The sequence below is a fragment of the Octopus sinensis genome, linkage group LG2 (assembly GCF_006345805.1).
Source record: "Octopus sinensis linkage group LG2, ASM634580v1, whole genome shotgun sequence".
NCBI classification, from domain to species: Eukaryota; Metazoa; Mollusca; class Cephalopoda; order Octopoda; family Octopodidae; genus Octopus; species Octopus sinensis.
The window spans coordinates 156386220-156407311 of record NC_042998.1 but is presented as its reverse complement, the minus strand read 5'-3'; the positions used below and the strand labels follow the sequence as shown (position 1 = coordinate 156407311).

Here is a 21092-nt window from a genome sequence, read left to right as displayed (position 1 = left end):
TTGTGGCTGGTGACTTCAATGGTCACGTTGGACGACATGCTGGGGGCTTCCATGGTGTACATGGAGGCTATGGCTATAGTTCTCGCAACGAGAGGGAACCAGGCTGCTGGAGTTCTGCGATGCAAATAATCTTATGATTTGCAACACTAACTTCAGGAAACCTACCAGCCATCTAGTCACCTACCGATCGGGCCAACATACCAGCCAAATTGATTAGATCTTTGCCTGGCAAAGGGAGAGATGGCTGCTTATTAATGCCAAAACCTTCCCAGGCGAAGAATGTACCCCGCAACATAGACTGGTAGTTAGTGACTTTAGGATCAGGACTGAGAGGACAACCAGAAGACGACTAACATGGAGAAGAAGGATCTGGAAGCTTAAAGATCCTGCGAATGGACAGAGATTTAGGGACATGTTACTTGAAGCCTTTGACGGAGTAGAAGGGGATAGAGTATCTCATGGGGTAGAAGGCAACTGGTCGTTTCTAAGGGACAACCTGCTGAGAGCTACTGACCAGATCTGTGGCTGGTGCAAAGTCCCCTCTCGTCCCAAGGTAATGTGGTGGTGGAACAATGTTGTAGGTAGGGCTATTAGAGAAAAGAGACAGGTTTGGAAGGACTGGAAGTATAGTGGTAGCAGGGAATTGTATCAGACTGCCAAAAGGGAAGCTAGGAGACAGGTCTATCTAACCAGAGGGGTAGCAGATAAGAAAAAATTTGCCAATGTTCTGCGCTATGAGGACTAAAGACTGGAGGTGTTTCATGTTGCAAGACAGTGTGTGAGAGAGAATTGTGATGTGGTAGGAGAGAAGTGTGTTCGCATAGAAAATGGTTCACTTGCGCTAAATGAGGATGCAACGAGAGAGGTCTGGAGACGCCACTATGAAAGGTTGCTGAATAAAGAAAATGAATGGGATAAAGTGAGTCTGCCATGGTGGACCCCTACCTCTACCCGAAATTCTTCACTGTACTCGTTGCCAACCCTCACCTTACTAGCAGCGTCCCTGTACATGGCTTGCACAGCTCTCACTAACCATTTATCTACCCCTAGTTTCCTCATTGACCACCAGATAAGGGATCGGGGGTCCCTGTCAAAGGCTTTCTCCATGTCAACAAAAGCCAGGTACAGGGGCTTATCTTTGGCTAGGTATTTCTCCTGCAGCTGCCTTACCAGGAATATAGCATCAGTGGTACTTTTCCCTGGCATAAACCCAAACTGCATCTCATCTAGACTAACTCTCTCTCTAACTAGTTGAGCTGACCATGTACGGGCCAAAAGAGAGCACGGACATGCAGCCTACAAGAAATCCTCAGAATCTTTCCAGCTTGAACTACCATAAGGCAAACTGGAAACAAATTGAGAAAGAGATCCTCAAACAAAACTGGCCTAAATGTCTCTCCTCGCCAGACATCGACGTGAAACTTCAACAATTAATGTCTGTAATGCAAGCCATATGCTACAAATGTGTCCCAGAGAGAAAGGCCACTGTACACAAGATAAAAAATCCCCAGAGAGAGGAAAATTTTAATGAGACGGTGTACGAAATTTTCAAATCGCCTAAACAAACAGATTGAAAGCAGTGAAAAGTCTCGCCTAAAAATAAAACTGTTGGAAATTGAAAAATGTCTGCAACTCTCCCATGAAAAGGAAAGAGCAGACAAAGAAGCCAGGGCTATAGACAACATAAAATCTAACCCCAGAGCTTTCTACAGGTATGCCAAAGAAACAGCTACGGTGCACTGTAGAATAGGGCCACTCCTTGAAAAGGATGACACACTTACAGGAAAACCAATGAGTGTAAGTGAAATACTGAATGAGCAATTCAAGAGTGTTTTCACTCCACCCCTTGGGCATCTCCAAATCACCAATCCAACTGACTTCTTTACCACTGCAGATACAAAATCAGAGGCGGCAACGATAGATTACATCGATATAAAGGAAGACGATGTAATCAAGGCTATAGATGAAATGAAAACAGACTCAGCTACTGGCCCCGATGGATTCCCGGCAATCCTCCTAAAAGCATGTAAGAGAGTCCTAGCAAGACCACTGCAGTTCCTCTTTCAAAGCTTCCTTGCAGCTGGCAAACTTCCAAGAAAACTGAAGGAAGGTAAAATATGCCCCATTCATAAAGGAGGTAGCAGAGTGGAGGCCAAGAACTACAGACCTATCTCTCTGACCTCACACATCAGCAAGGTCATGGAACGAATAGTCAGAAGGAAACTGATCACCTTCCTTGAAGAAAATGACTTGCTGCCCGACACCCAACATGGTTTCCGACCAGGGAGAAGCTGTTTAACTCAGCTACTACAACACTATGACTGGGTGCTGAAACGGCTGCTCAACCACTCAAATGTGGAAGTGATATATCTCGACTTTGCAAAGGCCTTTGATAAAGTCGATCATGGAATGATATGTCACAAACTGCGTGATCTCAACATAGTTGGAAAACTGGGAGAATGGCTTCATGACTTTCTGAAAGATAGAAGTCAGGTGGTAGTAGCCAATGGGGCCACTTCCATTAACACGCAAATAGTGAGCGGTGTCCCGCAGGGCACTGTTCTGGGACCACTACTGTTCATATTGTCCCTCTCAGACATGCCCTCAGCCACGCAGAGAGCTACGATCACAAGTTATGCAGATGATACAAAAGTTTCACAGGCAATACAGAACCCTGAGGACACTAAACGCCTGCAATGTGAGCTGGACAAAATATACAAGTAGGCTGAAAAGAATAGCATGCAGTTCAATGCTGAAAAGTTTCAAGCTTTATACTATCAGCATGCAAAACTAAATGCAATACCCAATGAATACACTGGACCCGGAGGAACAGCAATCCCAGAGGCACAATCAGTGCGTGACCTGGGTATTTATATGAGTGATGACGCAACCTCTCGTGTTCATGTTGCTAAATTGGCAATGAAATGTAGACGACTGGCCGGATGGATTCTCAGAACCTTTAGAACAAGAGAACAAGAAACCATGATGGTCCTCTGGAGGACACTTGTCCTAAGCCACTTTGACTATTGCTCTCAGTTATGGTCACCATCCAGTGTCAAGTTGATCACAGAGCTCGAGGCGATCCAGCGTAGCTACACGAAGAAGATAGCCTCTATGCAGAATGTAAGCTACTGGGAAAGACTCAAGAGATTAAAACTATATTCCTTGGAGCGTAGGCGGGAAAGATATGCCATAATATACATCTGGAAGATCCTGGAGGGACGTGTTCCAAACTTTGGCATCGAGAGTTACACAAATGCCAGAACTGGGCGCCACTGCGTGGTGCCTAGGACTCCAAATTTGCCATCAAGATGTAGGACAAGATACTGTGATAGCCTGGGCTTCCGAGGCCCACAGCTCTTCAATATCCTCCCGAAGAACCTGAGAGACCTGCATGGGGTGGATGCAGATGTCTTTAAAGTGAAACTGGATCTCTTCTTGTCAGGTATCCCAGATGAACCAACTTCACGGCAGGAGGTGCAGATGAGGGCAGCTGCATCGAACTCTCTCATGCACCAAATGGCAGTTGCTAGAAAGCGTTCGTGAAGTAAAACCAAGTAGCAACACCAAATGGCGGTGCCCCAGCATGGCCACAGCTCATGAGCTGAAACTAGAATCAATCAATCATATATATATATATATATGTATTTATATATATATATATATATATATATATATATATATATATATAATATGTATTTATATATATATATAATATATATATATATATATATGTATTTATATATATATATATATATGTATATATAATATGTATTTATATATATAATATATATATCTATAATATGTATTTATATATATATATACTAGCAGAATTGCCCGGCATTGCTCGGTGCTGAATTACTTGAAAGTACTGTTAATGATTGCACTGAATTATGATGATTATTCAGGCAAATATTGATATAAGTTTACGCTGGGAGATAAGGACTTAACGATCAAACGTGTGCCATTGCATTGTTTTGGGGGAACCAAATTTCTGATGAGCATTATAGGGGCACCAACTTTATGTTTGAGAAAGTGTGGTGGTAGTCCGGGGTGCTCAAAGGAATTGAGTACCTCTATTGGATAGTTGATGACGTCCTCTGGGTCAGGAGTTGTATCGATAGACTGATATACATAGACTTCCCCAGGAATGAGTTTTAGCATTTCATCATTAATATGGTGAACAGTTTTATTCCTCGGGGCCAGTATAGCCTTTTTGCCAATCCAATCCATATTCTGATAATTAGCTTGTAGATCTGGGAACACTGCATCAGAAGGCGTCTTAACAATGGTACAAATGGAATCGATGGCAATATTACCATTTTCATCCCCTGGTATTTTGCCTTCGCCAAGTGCAAGGAGGGTGTGAGGAAATGCTGCTGATGTGATATTACGTCGCATATGAGCACGCATATTGGTGTGAAGTTTGAGAGTTACTTCCCTTAATTTTAAAAAATGCATTAAAATGGGAAAAAAATGATGGTAAATTATTTGTAAAATCGTAGACTCATCGTAGATGCGCGCTAATATCCAGAAGGGCTCGATATGAATCACGACTATAAGATACTCGGTTTTGGTTAAACTGCATCGCAAAATGTGGGAGTAGTTAGGAATCTAAATCGGAGTAGACAGACACACAACCTTTCTTTTATATATAAAGATTTTCGTCCTAAAAAACTTTGTATGGAGTGAATGGTTACCTCTATGGAAATATATACACACACATTATACATACATGTGTGTATAGATGAATATATAAATACATTTAAATATCTATATACACTTTTGGATGATCTTTCTGCTTCTTAGAGATAACTTTAGATGTTATTTTCGTCCTAAAAAACTTTGTGCGGAGTGAATGGTAACCTCTATGGAAATATATACACACACGTTACACATACATGTGTGCATAGATGAATATATAAATACATTTAAATATCTATATACACTTTTGGGCGATCTTTCTGCTTCTTAGAGATAACTTTAGATGTTATTTTCGTCCTAAAAAACTTTGTGCGGAGTGAATGGTTACCACTATGGAAATATATACACACACGTTATACATACATGTGTGCATAGATGAATATATACATTTAAATATCTATATACACTTTTGGGTGATCTTTCTGTTTCTTAGAGATAACTTTAGATCTTATATTCGTCCTAAATAACTTTGTATGGAGTGAATGGTTACCTCTATGGAAATATATACACACACATTATACATACATGTGTGTATAGATGAATATATAAATACATTTAAATATCTATATACACTTTTGGGCGATCTTTCTGTTTCTTAGAGATAACTTTAGATGTTATTTTCGTCCTAAATAACTTTGTATGAATTGAAAAAGTAAATGAATTGAAATTCTAAAAGAAAGGAATTTGTTTACATACATGTGTAAAATGGCAAATGTTTGTGCAGTTGTCCGATGGAACTGATGTATTATAATGAATAGTCCTTCTTGTGAATATTAATTTGATTAATATGAACTGAAAACCAGTGGTGTAGCATAGGTGATCTTCTAGCAAAAAGGATGACCTGTCTGAATGGGTCATCCCTGTCACACACACACAAACACGCACCCTCACACACACGCACACACACACACACACAGAGACACACACGCACACACACACACGTTATCTTACAATGTCTGTCAACAATTGACACTGTCGTATATATTAGCGTGTCTATGTGTCTAAAGAGGAAGTGGGAGTAATAGGCAGAGTAAAGGCTTCAAAGTGAAATGTTAAAATATTGAGTTTTCTCGAATTTTGTCTTAATTGGGGGTGAAATTGAAAGAAATTTTGTATGGCATGAACCATTTCATTTTCATTTCATTTCATTTGGGTTTGAGTCCATGCTCAGGCCAAGTCGAAGACTCCACCCTCGGAGTCTGGTGTGGTTGCCAGGTTGTATTCTCTGCTTAAATTTGACATGTGTAGGAGCGAGTTTGAGTCAGTTTGTGCTCGTTGTGTATATCCTGGGAGATGGGGTTCATCTCTAATGGTGCTTAAGTATCTATCCAGTTGCAATTTGAATGATTCCACACTGCATCCTGATAGATTTCTGACATGTACCGGAATGGAGTTGAACAGTTGTGCTCCTTGAACCAACAGACTTGATTCTCGCAGAGTTTTTGCTGCCTGGCCAGCCTTTTTGTTGATTGGTGGCAGCTGGCAGCGTCTTCCGTGGCGCAGTGAGTGGTAGGTTTTGATACCAAAGTTTGGCACCTTCTGCTCTATCATTTTCCAAATGTATATAATTCGGTATCGCTCAAATCTTCTTTCTATTGAGTACATCCTCAAGAACCAATGGAAGTTCTTTGAAAAATCATAGGTAAAGTCTAATTGAAGAAATTGTGTGAGGAGTAAATCATTATGTATTTATTTGTTTCTGTTTGCTGCTTTCTTTTTTTTTGAGTATTGTTGTAAGGTAGACTTGCAAAGAGAAAGGAGAAATTAGGGTGATAGCGTCAGTGAAACGGTTCGCTCCATTTGTGTGTGTTTGCGTTTGCGTGTGCTGTAAACCAGACTAAGAAAAGCATTTGACATACACACCAGAATGTGAGTTTTCTGTAAATTTTGCTTAATTGGAGTTTAAATTTTAAAAACTGGACCTGGCATGACCCGATGCATTCTACTCTTAAAAATGCTAGGTAAATTGTAATTGAAGAAACCCTATATTGTAGATTTCTATAAGTGACAAAGGGAGGCAGATAAAATCTGCCTTTTATAATAAGATATATATATATATATATATATATATATATAATATGTATTTATATATATACATATATATCATCATCATCATCATCATATATGTATTTATATATATATATATATATATCATCATCATCATATATGTATATATATATATATCATCATCGTCATATATGTATTTATATATATATATATATAATATATATATATATATATATCATCATCATCATCATATATGTATATTATATATATAATATATATGTATGTATATTATATATATATATATATATATATATATATATATATATATATATACACATACATTTATATATATATATATATATATTATATATATATATATATATAAAATATATATAATGTATGTATGAATGTGTGTATGTATATACTCTTTTACTCTTTTACTCTTTTACTTGTTTCAGCCATCCGGCTGAGGCCATGCTGGGGCACCGCCCTTGTTGCTACCCTCTCTAAGTCCAGTTTGCCGTGGCTGGCCACTGATCTAAGAGAGAGTTTGTAGCTGCTGCCCTTAGGTTACCCTCGTACCTTGCAGTGGGTTCATCTGGGATCCCGGAAAGCAACTTGTCTAGATGTTTTTTGAAAATGTCCACATCCGCATCATGCAGATCTCTTATATATATATATATATATATATATATATATACAATATATATGTATATGTATGAATGTGTGTATGTAAATATATATATGTATATGTATATATATATATACATATGTATATATATATATATATGTATGTATATATATGTATATATATATATGTATATGTATGAATGTGTGTATATATATATATATATATTTGTATGTGGCAGATGCTCAGGAGCAATAAACACTGAAAATGCTCAGAGCCCAACTTCCGCCACATTCCAGGGAGAAAAACTAGAAATAGTTGATAGCTTCCGTTACCTAGGCGACCAAGTCAGTAGCGGGGGCAGGTGTGCTGAAAGTGTAACTGCTAGAGTAAGAATAGCCTGGGCAAACTTCAGAGAGCTCTTATCTCTGCTCGTGACAAAAGGCCTCTTGCTCAGAATAAAAGGCAGACTGTATGACGCATTTGTATGAACAGCCATGCTACATGGCAGTGAAACATGGGCCGTGACTGCTGAGGATATGCGTAAGCTCGCAAGAACTGAAGCCAGTATGCTCCGATGGATGTGTAATGCCAGTGTTCATACTCGACAGAGTGTAAGTACCTTGAGAGAAAAGTTGGACCTAAGAAGCATCAGTTGTGGTGTGCAAGAGAGACGTTTGCACTGGTATGGTCATGTAGCGAGAATGGATGAAGATAGTTGTGTGAAAAAGTGCCACATCCTGGCGGTTGAGGGAACTTGTGGAAGAGGTAGACTCAGGATAACCTTGGACGAGGTGGTGAAGAACGACTTCGAACTTTAGGTCTCACCGAGGAAATGACCAGAGACCGAGACCTTTGGAAGTATGCTGTGCGTGGAAAGACCCTGCAGGACAAGTGAGACCATAACCCGTGGCCTCTACCTGGGATATAGCAAGCCCACTTATGCATACCGTTCCTTCTTGTGACACAAACCCTACTTGTGAAGACCTGTTGAGGCTAGTCATCATCATCATTTAGCGTCCGCTTTCCATGCTAGCATGGGTTGGACCTAGTGAAAATCGAAATCGAAATCTTTCAACATCAATGGAAATTGTAGCTGAGATACCAGTGCCGGTGGCATGTAAGTGAACCGTCTGAACGTGGCCGTTGCCAGCACCGCCCCGACTGGCCTCCGTGCCGCTGGCATGTAAAAAGCATCATCCGATCGTGGCCGTTGCCAACCTCGCCTGGCCCCCGTGCCGGTGGCTATAAAAGCACCCACTACACTCTCGGAGTGGTTGGCGTTAGGAAGGGCATCCAGCTGTAGAAACTCTACCAGATCAGACTGGGCCTGGTGCAGCCTCCTGGCTTCCCAGACCCCTGTTGAACCATCCAACCCATGCTAGCATGGAAAACGGACGTTAAACGATGATGATGATGATATACATATAATACTAAAACTCAAAGTTTGTCTGTTTCCCTGCCATTTGATTAAGATGATAAAGATTACAAATAAGATAGTCATTTCCTCCTTTAAGAAAAAAAAAATCAAGTTGAAAATGTCAACACTTTAAAGAGTTGTGTCAGCTACCATTGTCCGTCCCGTTTTCTTACGTTCTTTTGCCTTCCCTTTATCATTTATACAACTTTCAGAGTGCCATGGATTTGAAAGATAAAAAATTCTCACTATATTTTTATGAGATAATTTTGAATCACTGGTGTTTGATTTGTTTTTTTCTTAAAGGGGAAAATTACTAATTCTATTTAAAATAAAATATTAATCTTTATCATCTAAATCAAAAGGCAAAAAAACAGACAGAGAAACTATCTCTTTATAGCTGAAGATCAGTTGCAATGGGAGGAGTTGATTCTCATAAGAATAGAAAAACAAACAACAACAAATGGATTGTACCTTATAATGAAACTCTTTTAAGAACATTCAAATGCCACTGCAACATTGAAATTGATGCCTCAGTGAGGTTTGTTAACTGTTCAAGTAAACAATGATAATGAAATTAGTCAATATCTAATGGGTAGGTATATTGGACCCTCCTAAATGGTTGCATCCATTTTAGGATTTTCAATTCATAAAAGAGCACCTACAATAGTCGGACTGGAAATTCATCTACCAGATAAACAAAGAATATTGCTCAGAAATTATGAGGATATATATGGCTGTCAATAAATGACATAGAATAACATTGATAGAATTCTTTTAATTGTGCATTGATGATGACTTTAAAATATTGAAAGACATTTGAATGTTTTCAAAGAATAAACACTTGGTAGTGTTTATGTTGTCACACCAAAGGCAGGAGAACTATTATTTAAAAATTTTATTGCATGAGGTTCAAAATAGTATTTTTTTCCTTTCCCACTGTGCATTGACATTTTCAACTTGGAGTGGTTATGGACCCAACAGGTCACAGTGGGTACATCTATTATATATATAAGATTAAAAATTAAAAGCAGCTCTGACAATGTAAGCATTAAAGTCATACATAATGTATATGTTTTGTTTCTTCACCAGTTTGCTGCTGGGTAGTGTCCTGGGAAAATTCTTTAGATGACACTGAGGGTTAAAGAATACTGAATGTCCCACACAAGGTGAGACAACTTGCTTTCAGATGATTGAGGATAACAGATATTGATATCTTGCCATTATTGTGGTTCATCAGTACTAAGTACTTGGAACACTTCAGAATTAAATGAATTGCCAGTTTAGGACAAATATGCTAATAGCGTGGAGTTTATTTGCTCCAGACCGGTAATTCATTTCATTTCGAAGTGTTTCAAGCACATGGTACTGATGAGCCACAATAATGGTGAAATATCAACATCTATCATTCTCGATCCTCTTGAGGCGAGTTGTCTCCCTTGGTATGGGGCATTCAGTATTCTTTAACACTTGGCGTCATGCAGATCACTCTCCTGCAGCAAGTTCATGTATAAACAAAATACACTATGTATGTGCAACTGATAATATATATATATATATATAGACTTCTAAAAATTACACACACTACACACATATGTGTACATAGGTATGCTATGTAAACTATATCAATCACTCATAAGTGTGTAACATACATGCACCATGCTTTTGCTAATAATTTTAGATGCCTATGTAGTGATGAGCAAATATGAACATCCCCTTAGTACTTAGAGCAGAACATTAAGGATATGACAGTTGGAAAGAGATATGGCTGCACTGCACTAGTCAGGTATTCATTTCCATCGGAGTATACTGGCCCACAACCTTTTGACAAACTGACAAACACCATAGCTACTAGGCCAATATGCATGCATGGATATATGCACCCATCCATCCATCCATCCATCTATCCCTCCCTCCCTCCCTCATCCATCCATCCATTGCTGTAATATTGCACACAGAAAGAAATAAGCCAAGTATCATTTCAAAACAATTCACAAAACAAAAACAGAAAACACTCAATATGTATGTTTAAATACAGTTGTAAAATTTAAAACAACTTTAAAAGGAAAGATTACCCAAGCTGTGAACAACTTTGAATTTAATTCCAACAAAACTTTGTTGAAACTTTTAAAAATCATTGTCTATTTTGAAAAATGAATACAAATATCAATGAATAGACAAAATCATCATGGCTAAATGTATAAGTCTCCTTCAACCAAATTGTGCCTACAATCGTTATATATAATGGACCTACAATCTTAAAGATTTATTTGAAGTATTTATATACAATCTGATCCTAAAACGTTTGGTTTTATGCAAAGGCTAAAAACTTAGTGAAACTTGAAGCACTCAGAATTAGATTTTTCCCCAAAACATTTAAATGAACAAGTGAAATATATCATAAGATGCAACTCAATACATAACAGGCTGGCACTATAAAGCCAGCCTTGAAGATAATCATCCCTCTTCAACTGATGGACAGACAGAACAGTCAGCTAAATCTAGCTGTAAACAACACACAATTAGCTGAAATCCATTCCTATGCTGTACAAACTGAAGAACACCAAAAACTTGTGTTTACAAGTGATCTGGAATGATATGTTTCGACAGGTTCACAACCTTAATTTGAATGACAAGCCATAGAACATCTGTATAAGTAAAGAACCCAGTAAATTAGATTCAGTAAACAAAATAGTAAACAAATATCTGAAGATCATATAATACAGAGGTATGAAAGCAACATATGAAACCATTGATCTTTTGATATATATCACAGCTATTACATTACTAGCATATCGCAAAAAGCTGAAACCACACAATCAAGATTCAAACAGGAAGCATTAACTAGCATGGGCATGTATCTTAAAAATTAAAATTTCATTTCTGTGCAAAAGTATCTCACAGATCATTGTAGTTATGAAATGTAACACTGAGAACAACTTCACACATCAGGAAAAGCTCAGAAAAAAAACCAAAAAAACTAGAGAGGCATTTTGGTGATACAGGATTCAAAAGCCTAAACTCCAAACTGCACCATTTGAAACAACTCACACCGACAGCTGAAAGAGTAAAATATAAATCTACAACATATAATTGGCAAATGGTCAAATTATTTGCCAAATCCCAAATCAGTTTATCACAGCTTCAGTGTGAACAGCTCAATCTCTATATAAGATCAGGTTGAGAGCTACTGGAGATTTGTAGTGGAAACAAATGATAAATTCAACAAAAAGATGAATGGCTAAAAGAATTGGAGCAGGACTGCTACCAGCATGTCCAGCAAAAGCAATATGAATTAGGCAGGGATATGTCAAACAAAGAAACTGCTAGGTCCAGACTGCAGAACAGGTTACTGGCTGAAGAATTTCACCTTTTATTGACAAGTTCTCATACAATATGGAGAAATTATCAAGGGGACACAAGAACTGCCCCAATGATTATCAACTGCAACTACTCTCCTCATCCCCCAAAATAGCCAAACCACCCTTACTAAAAATTACTACCAAATAACATACCAGAACATCATGTACAAATTATACACGGGATGCCTCAATCTGTTCTTGTGAGATATGGGGAGACAAAACAGAATATATTTGTAGGAGCATTCTTAGTGTATCAGTTTGAAAGCCAGAAGATGAGTTGTTTGAAGGATGTGAGAATATACTTGTTAAATTAGCAAAGTAATTTCTTTTGTCCAGTTACAATTTTTGTACTTATTTTTATTGAATCTATATTCTATTACTATATTTACCATTTCAGTATGGTATGAATTGGAGTAGAGTTACCTCTTGCAAAATATTGAAATCCTCACCGAAATTAATAGGAAGAAGCATTTACCTATCATTAATATTTCTGTTGACTCACCACTCTTGAATTACCGCTTATTTATTTGTTTGTTTTAGTTTGTCTGATGAAAAGCGATCTGCTGCTCAGAGACTGTGTACTCTAATTGATTTGATCAACCAGGTATAGTATTATATGATATTGCACTTTGAATTCAGTTTCATTTCATTTACAAAAGCTATGACATTATTTAACTCTTTTGTTACCATATTTCTATTGAAATACACTGACTCTGTTCCAATGAATTTTAAAAATAACAAAAAAATTTATAAAATGACTTAGTCATTATTAAGTTGGACATTTAGAAGGAAGGTTCTAATTAAGATAACTTTAAAACAGGAATTGGTGTCATAGAAGCAGGAGTGGTCTCAGGCAAGTTGGTATCAAAGTGTGCATGTGTGTGTTTCCATTTGATTTTACCTGAAATCTTTTGAAAGTATTTGTTTTTTGCTGCAGTAATAATATTTAAAGTTATATCTTTTTTCTGATAATAATTTGAAATGGATGTCCCATAACCATTTTGGTTGTTTTGGACTCTTCCATAATCACATAAGTTATCTTGTTTGAATCTGTACTCTTCCATATTGGAACTCACCATAGCAAGGTAGTATAACAACTGCCAGTTATATTATGCCTGTGGTGAATTGTACTTTTCATGATAACAATGTGGTGATGGATGATTGTACTGTGCTTAACCCATTGAAAATCAGCCATTACACATAGTTCATAATCACAACTGGAGATGTTAGTGTGATACTGAATATCAAAGTACTATTCTTTTCTCCAGGTTCTAGATGGACTATAAACTGTAAATAATTATTACAGGTTGGCAGAGTTCCCTGTAACTACATGTAAAAGTTATTTACAGCTAAGTAGACTTAGTAAAAGTTGACTATAGATGCAATGCAGTTTTGGCAATAGAATATAAATATAAACTTGTCAGGTGGCTGTTAAAAATTCTATTGAGAACCATGTGTCTTGATAAAAGATACAATAACGAGATATCGACACAAACATTTTTAGTCTTTTCTATTTTAGAGATCTGAGCTGTTTGAATACTTTGTTTTAGCACAGCTATATAAAGAACATTTTCCCTATTTTCTATAGATATTCCTCTCTGTATAACTTATTTAAATCTTATCTTGAGACAATTAGTTGTCTAAACATTACTCTCTTGTTTCTGAAGTTTCTGTTTTGTGTTTAATTCTACATTTTTATATATATATATATATATATAATATATATATATATATATATATATGTATCATTTTATTTAAGTTTAATCCATTTAACATACACCATATGGGTATTCATATATACTGTCTGCTTTAGGTTATTGTTTCTGTTCTCATTGGATTCCAAATTGTAAAAAAATTCTTTTGTCCCGTTATGAGGCTTATCTTTAGAAAGAGTATGTTGCTTTACAGCAAATGATTATTACTTTATAGATGGTAGGAAACTTGTTAAAGGAGGTGGAGGTGTTATGAGCTGGTTGAGTAATTTCATTAAGGCTTTTTCATTGCTTGTTAATTTTTACTTTTTCAGTTTATATCTTATATTTTTCAATTAAGCTTTCCATTGCCGATAACTGTATTTAACTTGCACTACCTTCTTACTCGACAGTGTCTGTGTGCTGTTTCTTTTTATTAGTTCTTAGCCATACCAGTCTCTTTCAATTAGGCTTATGAAATGGAAGAAGACAAATGTTTCTAGAAATAATTTAGCTTGGTATACTCATAATGTTTCTTTTGTTATTGGAGTTTTAGTTTGGCTGCTACTACTATTTTGTTGGTAATTTATCATGACTTTAATTTCTTGTTTAGTAATCAATGACTTTGCTTCTGATAATGTATCTCTTTATACTAATCTTTTATCTTTTGCTTGTTTCAGTCATTAGACTGCAGCAATAGTGAGGCACCACATTGAATTTTAGTCAAATAAATCAGCTGCAGTTCTTGTTTTTTTTAAACCTGATACTTATTCTATTGGTCTCTTTAGTTGAATTGCTAAGTTACAGGGACATAAACACACCAACACCAGCTGGTGGGGAACAAACACAGACACAAAGATACACACACACATATATAAATATATATGTATACATACACACACAACAGGTTTCGTCTATTGAATTCACTCAAGGCTTTAGTCAGCCTGAGATTATAGAAGACACTTGTCCAAGGTGCCATGCAATGGTATTGAACCCAGAACCATATGGTTGAGAACCAAGCTTCTTACGACACACCTACCCCTACGCCAATCACTAGAAAATTCAGGAAAATAATAATAGGCTTATCTCGCAACTATTATATTTGTTCACCTGAATTGTTACTTTTCTCATCACTTTCAGTAGTTTGATTGACTGAATCACTCTCACTGTAGACATTAAATGTAAACTCTTCATCCGAAGAATAAATATCATCATCAATAATTTCCTTAACTGCAAAGACTCTTGCGCTTGCTCATTACACACTCATTTTATCACAAAATCGTTTTTTCTTCTCAATGAAAAGCAAAAGTGAACAACAGCTATTTGGCACCATTAACAATGTGTCATAAACACACTTGACTACAAAGCTGCAATGTGATCAGTAATCTGATTTTAGTGTTTTATCTTCTTTTTCTCTGTATTCTGTTCATTACTGTTTTAGCAGAAATCTGGCAGAGATGACATTTAAGCTATTTTCATTATAGTTATAACAGTTGTTGGGTTGATTTTGATGTTGATTCTAGATAGTAGTGGTGATAAACGTTGCTTTACACACCCACACACACATATACTAATTGTGATCCAAGAAAATATAGACCCACACAAATATTCACAACAAAGTTCACTGTGATTTAGTGACACTTGCACACACACACACACACATACATACATACCTACATACATACATACATACGTACGTACGTAGGTATGTATGTATGTACGTACGTACATACCAATGTATGTATGTACGTACGTACGTATGTATCATGACTATAGCTTGTCAACTTCTGAACTATATTTTGATTGTATCCAAGAATCCCAAGAGGTCTTTTGAGTAAAAAGAAAGTGTAGCTTTTAAATTGTTAAAATTTTTTTCTGAATTTCCTTGAGGGTAAAACAACAGGCTATATCCCTGAATTATATGTCAAGATTTACAATTTCCATAAGTGTGAAGTCCCTTAACCTGAGACACCATAGTGGATGTCCAAAGCAGGATTTCCATCTTTATACCAAATGTGCTAGACAGCTAAACTGCATAATTTTTTTTTTCTTTTTACTTTCTATATTCATCTAATAAATTGCTACTCAGATTAACTAATCTTGTAGGTTATTTCGTTTTTCTTTGCTCGATATAACATTATTACAATCTACCAATTGTTAAAATCCATGGGTTTTCCCTTTTATTTTAAAGATTATCATTTTTTATTATTCTAATGATTGAACTACTTAGTTGTCTCCCTTTAACAGTGAGATTGTTTTATGTTGATAACACCTAGAAGGTGCTTCTTTTCCTCTTTACCAAAGTGGATGGAGCTTTGGCCAGAATGAACTGATGTCGTCAAACGGTGTCCAACAATCATCAGGTACTTTGACCCTGAACCACAGCACCCTCCCAGTGGTGGGTCAGCAGAGGTTCAGCTTAGCTCCTCTCTCTTGCTCCATGATCAGCAAGAGGCTGTTACTGCTACCTCTCTCATCCCTTGCATAGCTACCCTTTGTTCCTTTTCTCTCATTCCAATGGCTGCAAACATCATCAGCAACAGCATCGAACACAGGAAAATGAAGTAACCTATGAGATTGTTTAATCAGATGAATGTAGAAAGAACAAAAAAAAAAAACAACAAACAAACAAAACACAGTTAGAACTTTCTAACACATAAAGATGGAAATCTTGCTACAGGCATCCTCTATTTGCACTGTGATGTCTCGGATTATGGGATTTCACATTTAGGGGCATTGTAATTAGATTTTTTAACATATTATTTTTCTCATATTTATTCTTGAATTGTCTTGTTATTTGGAAACAATCTGCATTTTTTTCCACCTTGTCCCTTTTAAAGTCTTCACTATCTTGTACACTTCAAAACAAAATACTTTTATTGGCTTTAGTTTCAAGCTTTGTGAATTTGTAATAATTTTATGTATTTTTCTGCTAGGGGAGTTTATATATGTATATATATATATATATATATATATATATATATATATATATAATTACTATAAACAGTAGGTTGTAATATTTCATAAAAAAGGAGAACTATAATAGTCACTAAATGTGACTAGGGTGTTAAGAAACATCTACATTGCTAGAAATACAACCTAAAATGCTCTAATTCACTAGTTAACACACATGAATGAAAACATACACTAACAGGGACCTGAATCATCTGAAAAATGCTGATCGAGAATTCTTAATGCTGATGTTAGTTTTGGCAGTTTCTATTGCCTCATCAGCTCGATCTGAGCTTTCTTCGGCTTGCTTCTCTATTAGCAAATATGCTTTCGTCATCCACATTAATTGATGATTTAGCGATTTGCTAATGTGTATACATAAAATTAATGTAAACAGTAGGTTGCAATGTTTCACCAAAAGAGGAGAATTATAATTGTTACTAAATGTGACTAGGGTATTAAGGAACATCTACATTGCTAGAAATATGAGCTAAAATGCTCTAATATTGTAGTTAATGCACATAAATGAAAACATATACACTAACAGGGACCTGAATTATCTGATTGTTTGGTGGCAGTGGGTTCAGGTTCTTCATCTAATTCAGAGTTAATGACAAGTTCTCTTGTGAATTTGCAAGCTTCCTTGACTATAGAATGTGACTTTTTGCTGCTTTTGTGTTAGCATACAAGCCGCAGCATCCAGTCCTGTACTAGATAAGTACCTCTTCATTGCTATTGTTCTACCTGCATTGTTCCTCTTCCCCCATTACTTCTAGATCGGTACAATAATGTTGTTGTTGTTGTTAAACAAATGTTGTCAACTTTACAGACTGTGGGTGATTCTATTTCGGACATGCTGCTTATAGAAACCATCTTGCATTCTCTTGGTTGGAATGCAGTAAAGTGGGATGCAATTTATAAAGAGAAACCATCTGTCCTCAAACAAATCAAAGTAAGATTTTAATTTTTCCCCTCCTCCTCCTTCTTCTTCTCCTTATTATTTTGATATTTGTATTCCTTACTGTCTTTCATTAAAGAATAATTTACTTTTATCATTTTGAAAGAAATTCACACAAAATTTGGAGAATAAGAACCATGTTTTGAATTATATCTTACTTATCTTATAGAATTTAATCCATAAAGCAATTACCATATCATCTCAAGATACAGGAGCGTCTAGTGACTTGCTTAATATTTTGAGGTGCAGAGTCACAAATTAAAATTCTTCTTGAATTATCTGGGTAATAGATAATTCAATAATCCATTTTTATTTATTTTTACTGAGAGTGGATAGCTGAAAGGATATTTGACCATAAATCTGCAATTATTTTATTTGTTGGTTTATTGTGAATACAGGTTTAATGTTTTCTCCAAATTCTACTTTTGTTTTATAAATATGATTAATAAATTAAATTTATTTCAAAATATAAAAAATTTTTTTAAAAAACACCCAAAAGGATTCTGACCTTTGAGTGAGAACAAAAGTCTTCCACAGGGTCAATGTGACTTTTTCATGTTTTTGTTCTGAAGAAATCTATCCTGTTATTTGTCTGCACTTTGTTGCCATCTTGGTAATGTGTATATGAAATGATTCATTACACATACTGATCCCCGATCCCCAACTTTCTCGCTGTCTGTGACTTTGAGATTGCAGTACCTTCAGGTTCTGTTTATGCAGGCTGTGGTACATTTGTGAATTTGATGGTGCAGTGCTTGAAATTACCCAGCATTAAACTGAATGTTGTTTCATATATTGCATTTAAGTCCCACTGCAAGCTTGTAACATTGTCAAAGTTCTTTATTACCTGTGATAATTTTGTATCATTGGTGTTGCTAGTGACAGTGGCTGTCTGAGGGACTATGGATATGTCTAAGAGAGCTACTACAAACATAATGGCCCTAAGGTAGTTCTCTGGAAGATGCTACTCAGAATTTGTGCTTCCTTAAAGAGGGCACCATTAGCTGACTTCTGATCCACCTTCTGAAAGGCCTTTGCGTATTCAAGATACATCACATTGAAATTTGAATGGTCGAGCAGCTTCTTCAAAACCTAGTCATACTGCTAAAAGAGGTGTGTGAGGCAGCTTCTTCCTGAACAGAAGCCCTACTAAGTATTGTTCAGTAAGTCATTTTCTTCTAAGAACGCTATCAGTTTCCTTCTCAGGATGTTTCATGATTTTACTGACATGTGAAGTCAGAGAGATAATCCTATATGTATGTGTATGCAAAATGGTAATATGAAAAGTATAAAATAATGAAGGTGATTAGACGCAATATAAAATCAAAAAGGAAAAATTCAGTTGTCATTAAGTGACTGAAGGTGCAGGGTGACTCCTATATTACTAGAAACAAGAGTCAAAGGCCCTTATAGCTACAAAAAGCACATTGTCTATATGTATATAAATATATATATATGTATACTCATCATCATCATCATCATCATCATCATCGTTTAACGTCCAGGGCGATTGACAGGAGCTAGCCATGTAGAAAATCTACCCAAGGCTGCTGCGTCTGTTTTGGCAGGGATTTTACAGCTAGATGCCCTTCCTAACAGCAACCACTCTGCAGAGTGGACTCAGTGCTTTTTATGTGACATTAGCACAGACAAAGTTAGTTTTGGCAAGATTTTTACAGTTGGATGCCCTTCCAGATGCCAACCACATTACAGTATGGTCTGGATGCTATTAAAGTGGCACCAGCACTGGCAGGGTAACCAAGTAACTCACAAGACAAGGAATTATGAGAGGGGCAGGGCATTTGTGTCAGAGGATGAAAGTTAGAGTGTGACGAAGAGACAGAAGCAGGTGTCTTGCCGCAACAGAGGGGGCATTAGGGGAGGTGATCTAGTATCAAATGATGAAAAGTTAGAGTGTAACAGAGAAATAGAGAGGCAGAAATAGGTGCCTTGTTATAGAGGTACATAGTTACCCAGTGAGAGAGAGCTACAGAAAGAGGTCAGAATCAAGTGTGCTGATATAAAGATGTTATTTAGTTACCTAGTCAGAGGAGAAACAAGAGAAGGGGAGAGAGAGAGAGAGCAGGAAACAGCAAAAATGTAAGAGAGAGCAGAAGAGAGATGGTGTAGTGCTAGGGTATATTCACAAGTAACAAATAGTATAGAACCTGGTTAGAAAAATAAGGAGTGGGTGTGGGTGGTGGTGATGCTGGCAGGGAGCGGGGAACAGTGATACAGTGAGCATAGCAGTAAGGGCAAGAAAGGGGATTGGAAAACAATTATAATGTATAAGGAGGAAATCTGAGGAAGAGAAAGATGCAATTAGAAGAGGAGTCGTAGTTTGATTTCTTAGAGTGGGTGAAAAGTGTCTTGTTACATGTGGGTGAGACACAACTCTTCAAGCACTCAGTTTTGTGAACAGGTCTTCCCTAGGACCTTCACAGCGCCAAACATTTCAGTTTACTATCATTTCCTCCATGAGCCCTAATATCCTAAGATCCGTCCTCACCACTTCATCCTATGTCTTCCTTGGTCTCCCTCTTCCACAGGTACCATCCACTTTCAGTGACAGGCACTTCTGTATGCAGCTATCTTCACTCATACACATCACATTTCCAAACCAACACAGTCTCCACTCCTGCATACCACATTTAATCCCTCTTATGCCTAACTTTTATATATCTTATATATATATATATATATATATATATGTATGTATGTGTGTGTGTGTGCATATATATATATATATATATATATATGTATACTCTTTTACTCTTTGACTTGTTTCAGTCATTTGACTGTGGCCATGCTGGAGCACTGCCTTTAGTCGAGCAAATCAACCCTCAGAACTTATTCTTTGTAAGCCTAGTACTTATTCTATCGGTCTCTTTGCCGAACTGCTAAGTTACAGGAACGTAAACACACCATCATTGGTTGTCAAGCAATGTTGGGAGGACAAACAAAGACACACAAACATATATGCACATATATATATACATATATATATATATATATATAATGGTAAATGTTTTTGATTTTCACTCTCGATAAATTCTTCCCTTTTTTTGTGCCCCTAGCACTTGGCATCCTTATTTAGGAGCCCTTAATTATGTTTCTATATGAATATTTTTCTGTATGAATAATATTTTGTCTAATGACTAATTCGTCTTTTGTGCTGGGCCACTGGTAGTAATCTATATTATTACCCTTTATTTATATTCGCATATTACTTGATGGATTTATTCGTAAAATTGTTTTCCGGCATGCCCTATATCACCGGGTGATTTTGCATCTGTGCAGAGATTTGAAAAGTTAAAGATCTGCAAGTTGTTGAGATCAACACATGGTCTAACGCGCTGCACGTCTCGATTTA

The 21092-nt window shown here is 36.5% G+C and overlaps 1 protein-coding gene across 1 annotated transcript in view; it reads left to right on the top strand.

Annotated features, from left to right (window-relative positions):
- Positions 1-17725, top strand: part of LOC115226501 (phosphoacetylglucosamine mutase) — a 28509-nt gene extending 10784 nt beyond the window's left edge. Inside the window, exons 4-5 of the mRNA XM_029797499.2 lie at positions 12659-12722; positions 17591-17725. Of these exons, the coding sequence (XP_029653359.2) occupies positions 12659-12722; positions 17591-17725 (199 nt within the window). The remainder of the gene's footprint in view (positions 1-12658; positions 12723-17590) is intronic.
- Positions 17726-21092: the final 3367 nt, after the last annotated feature.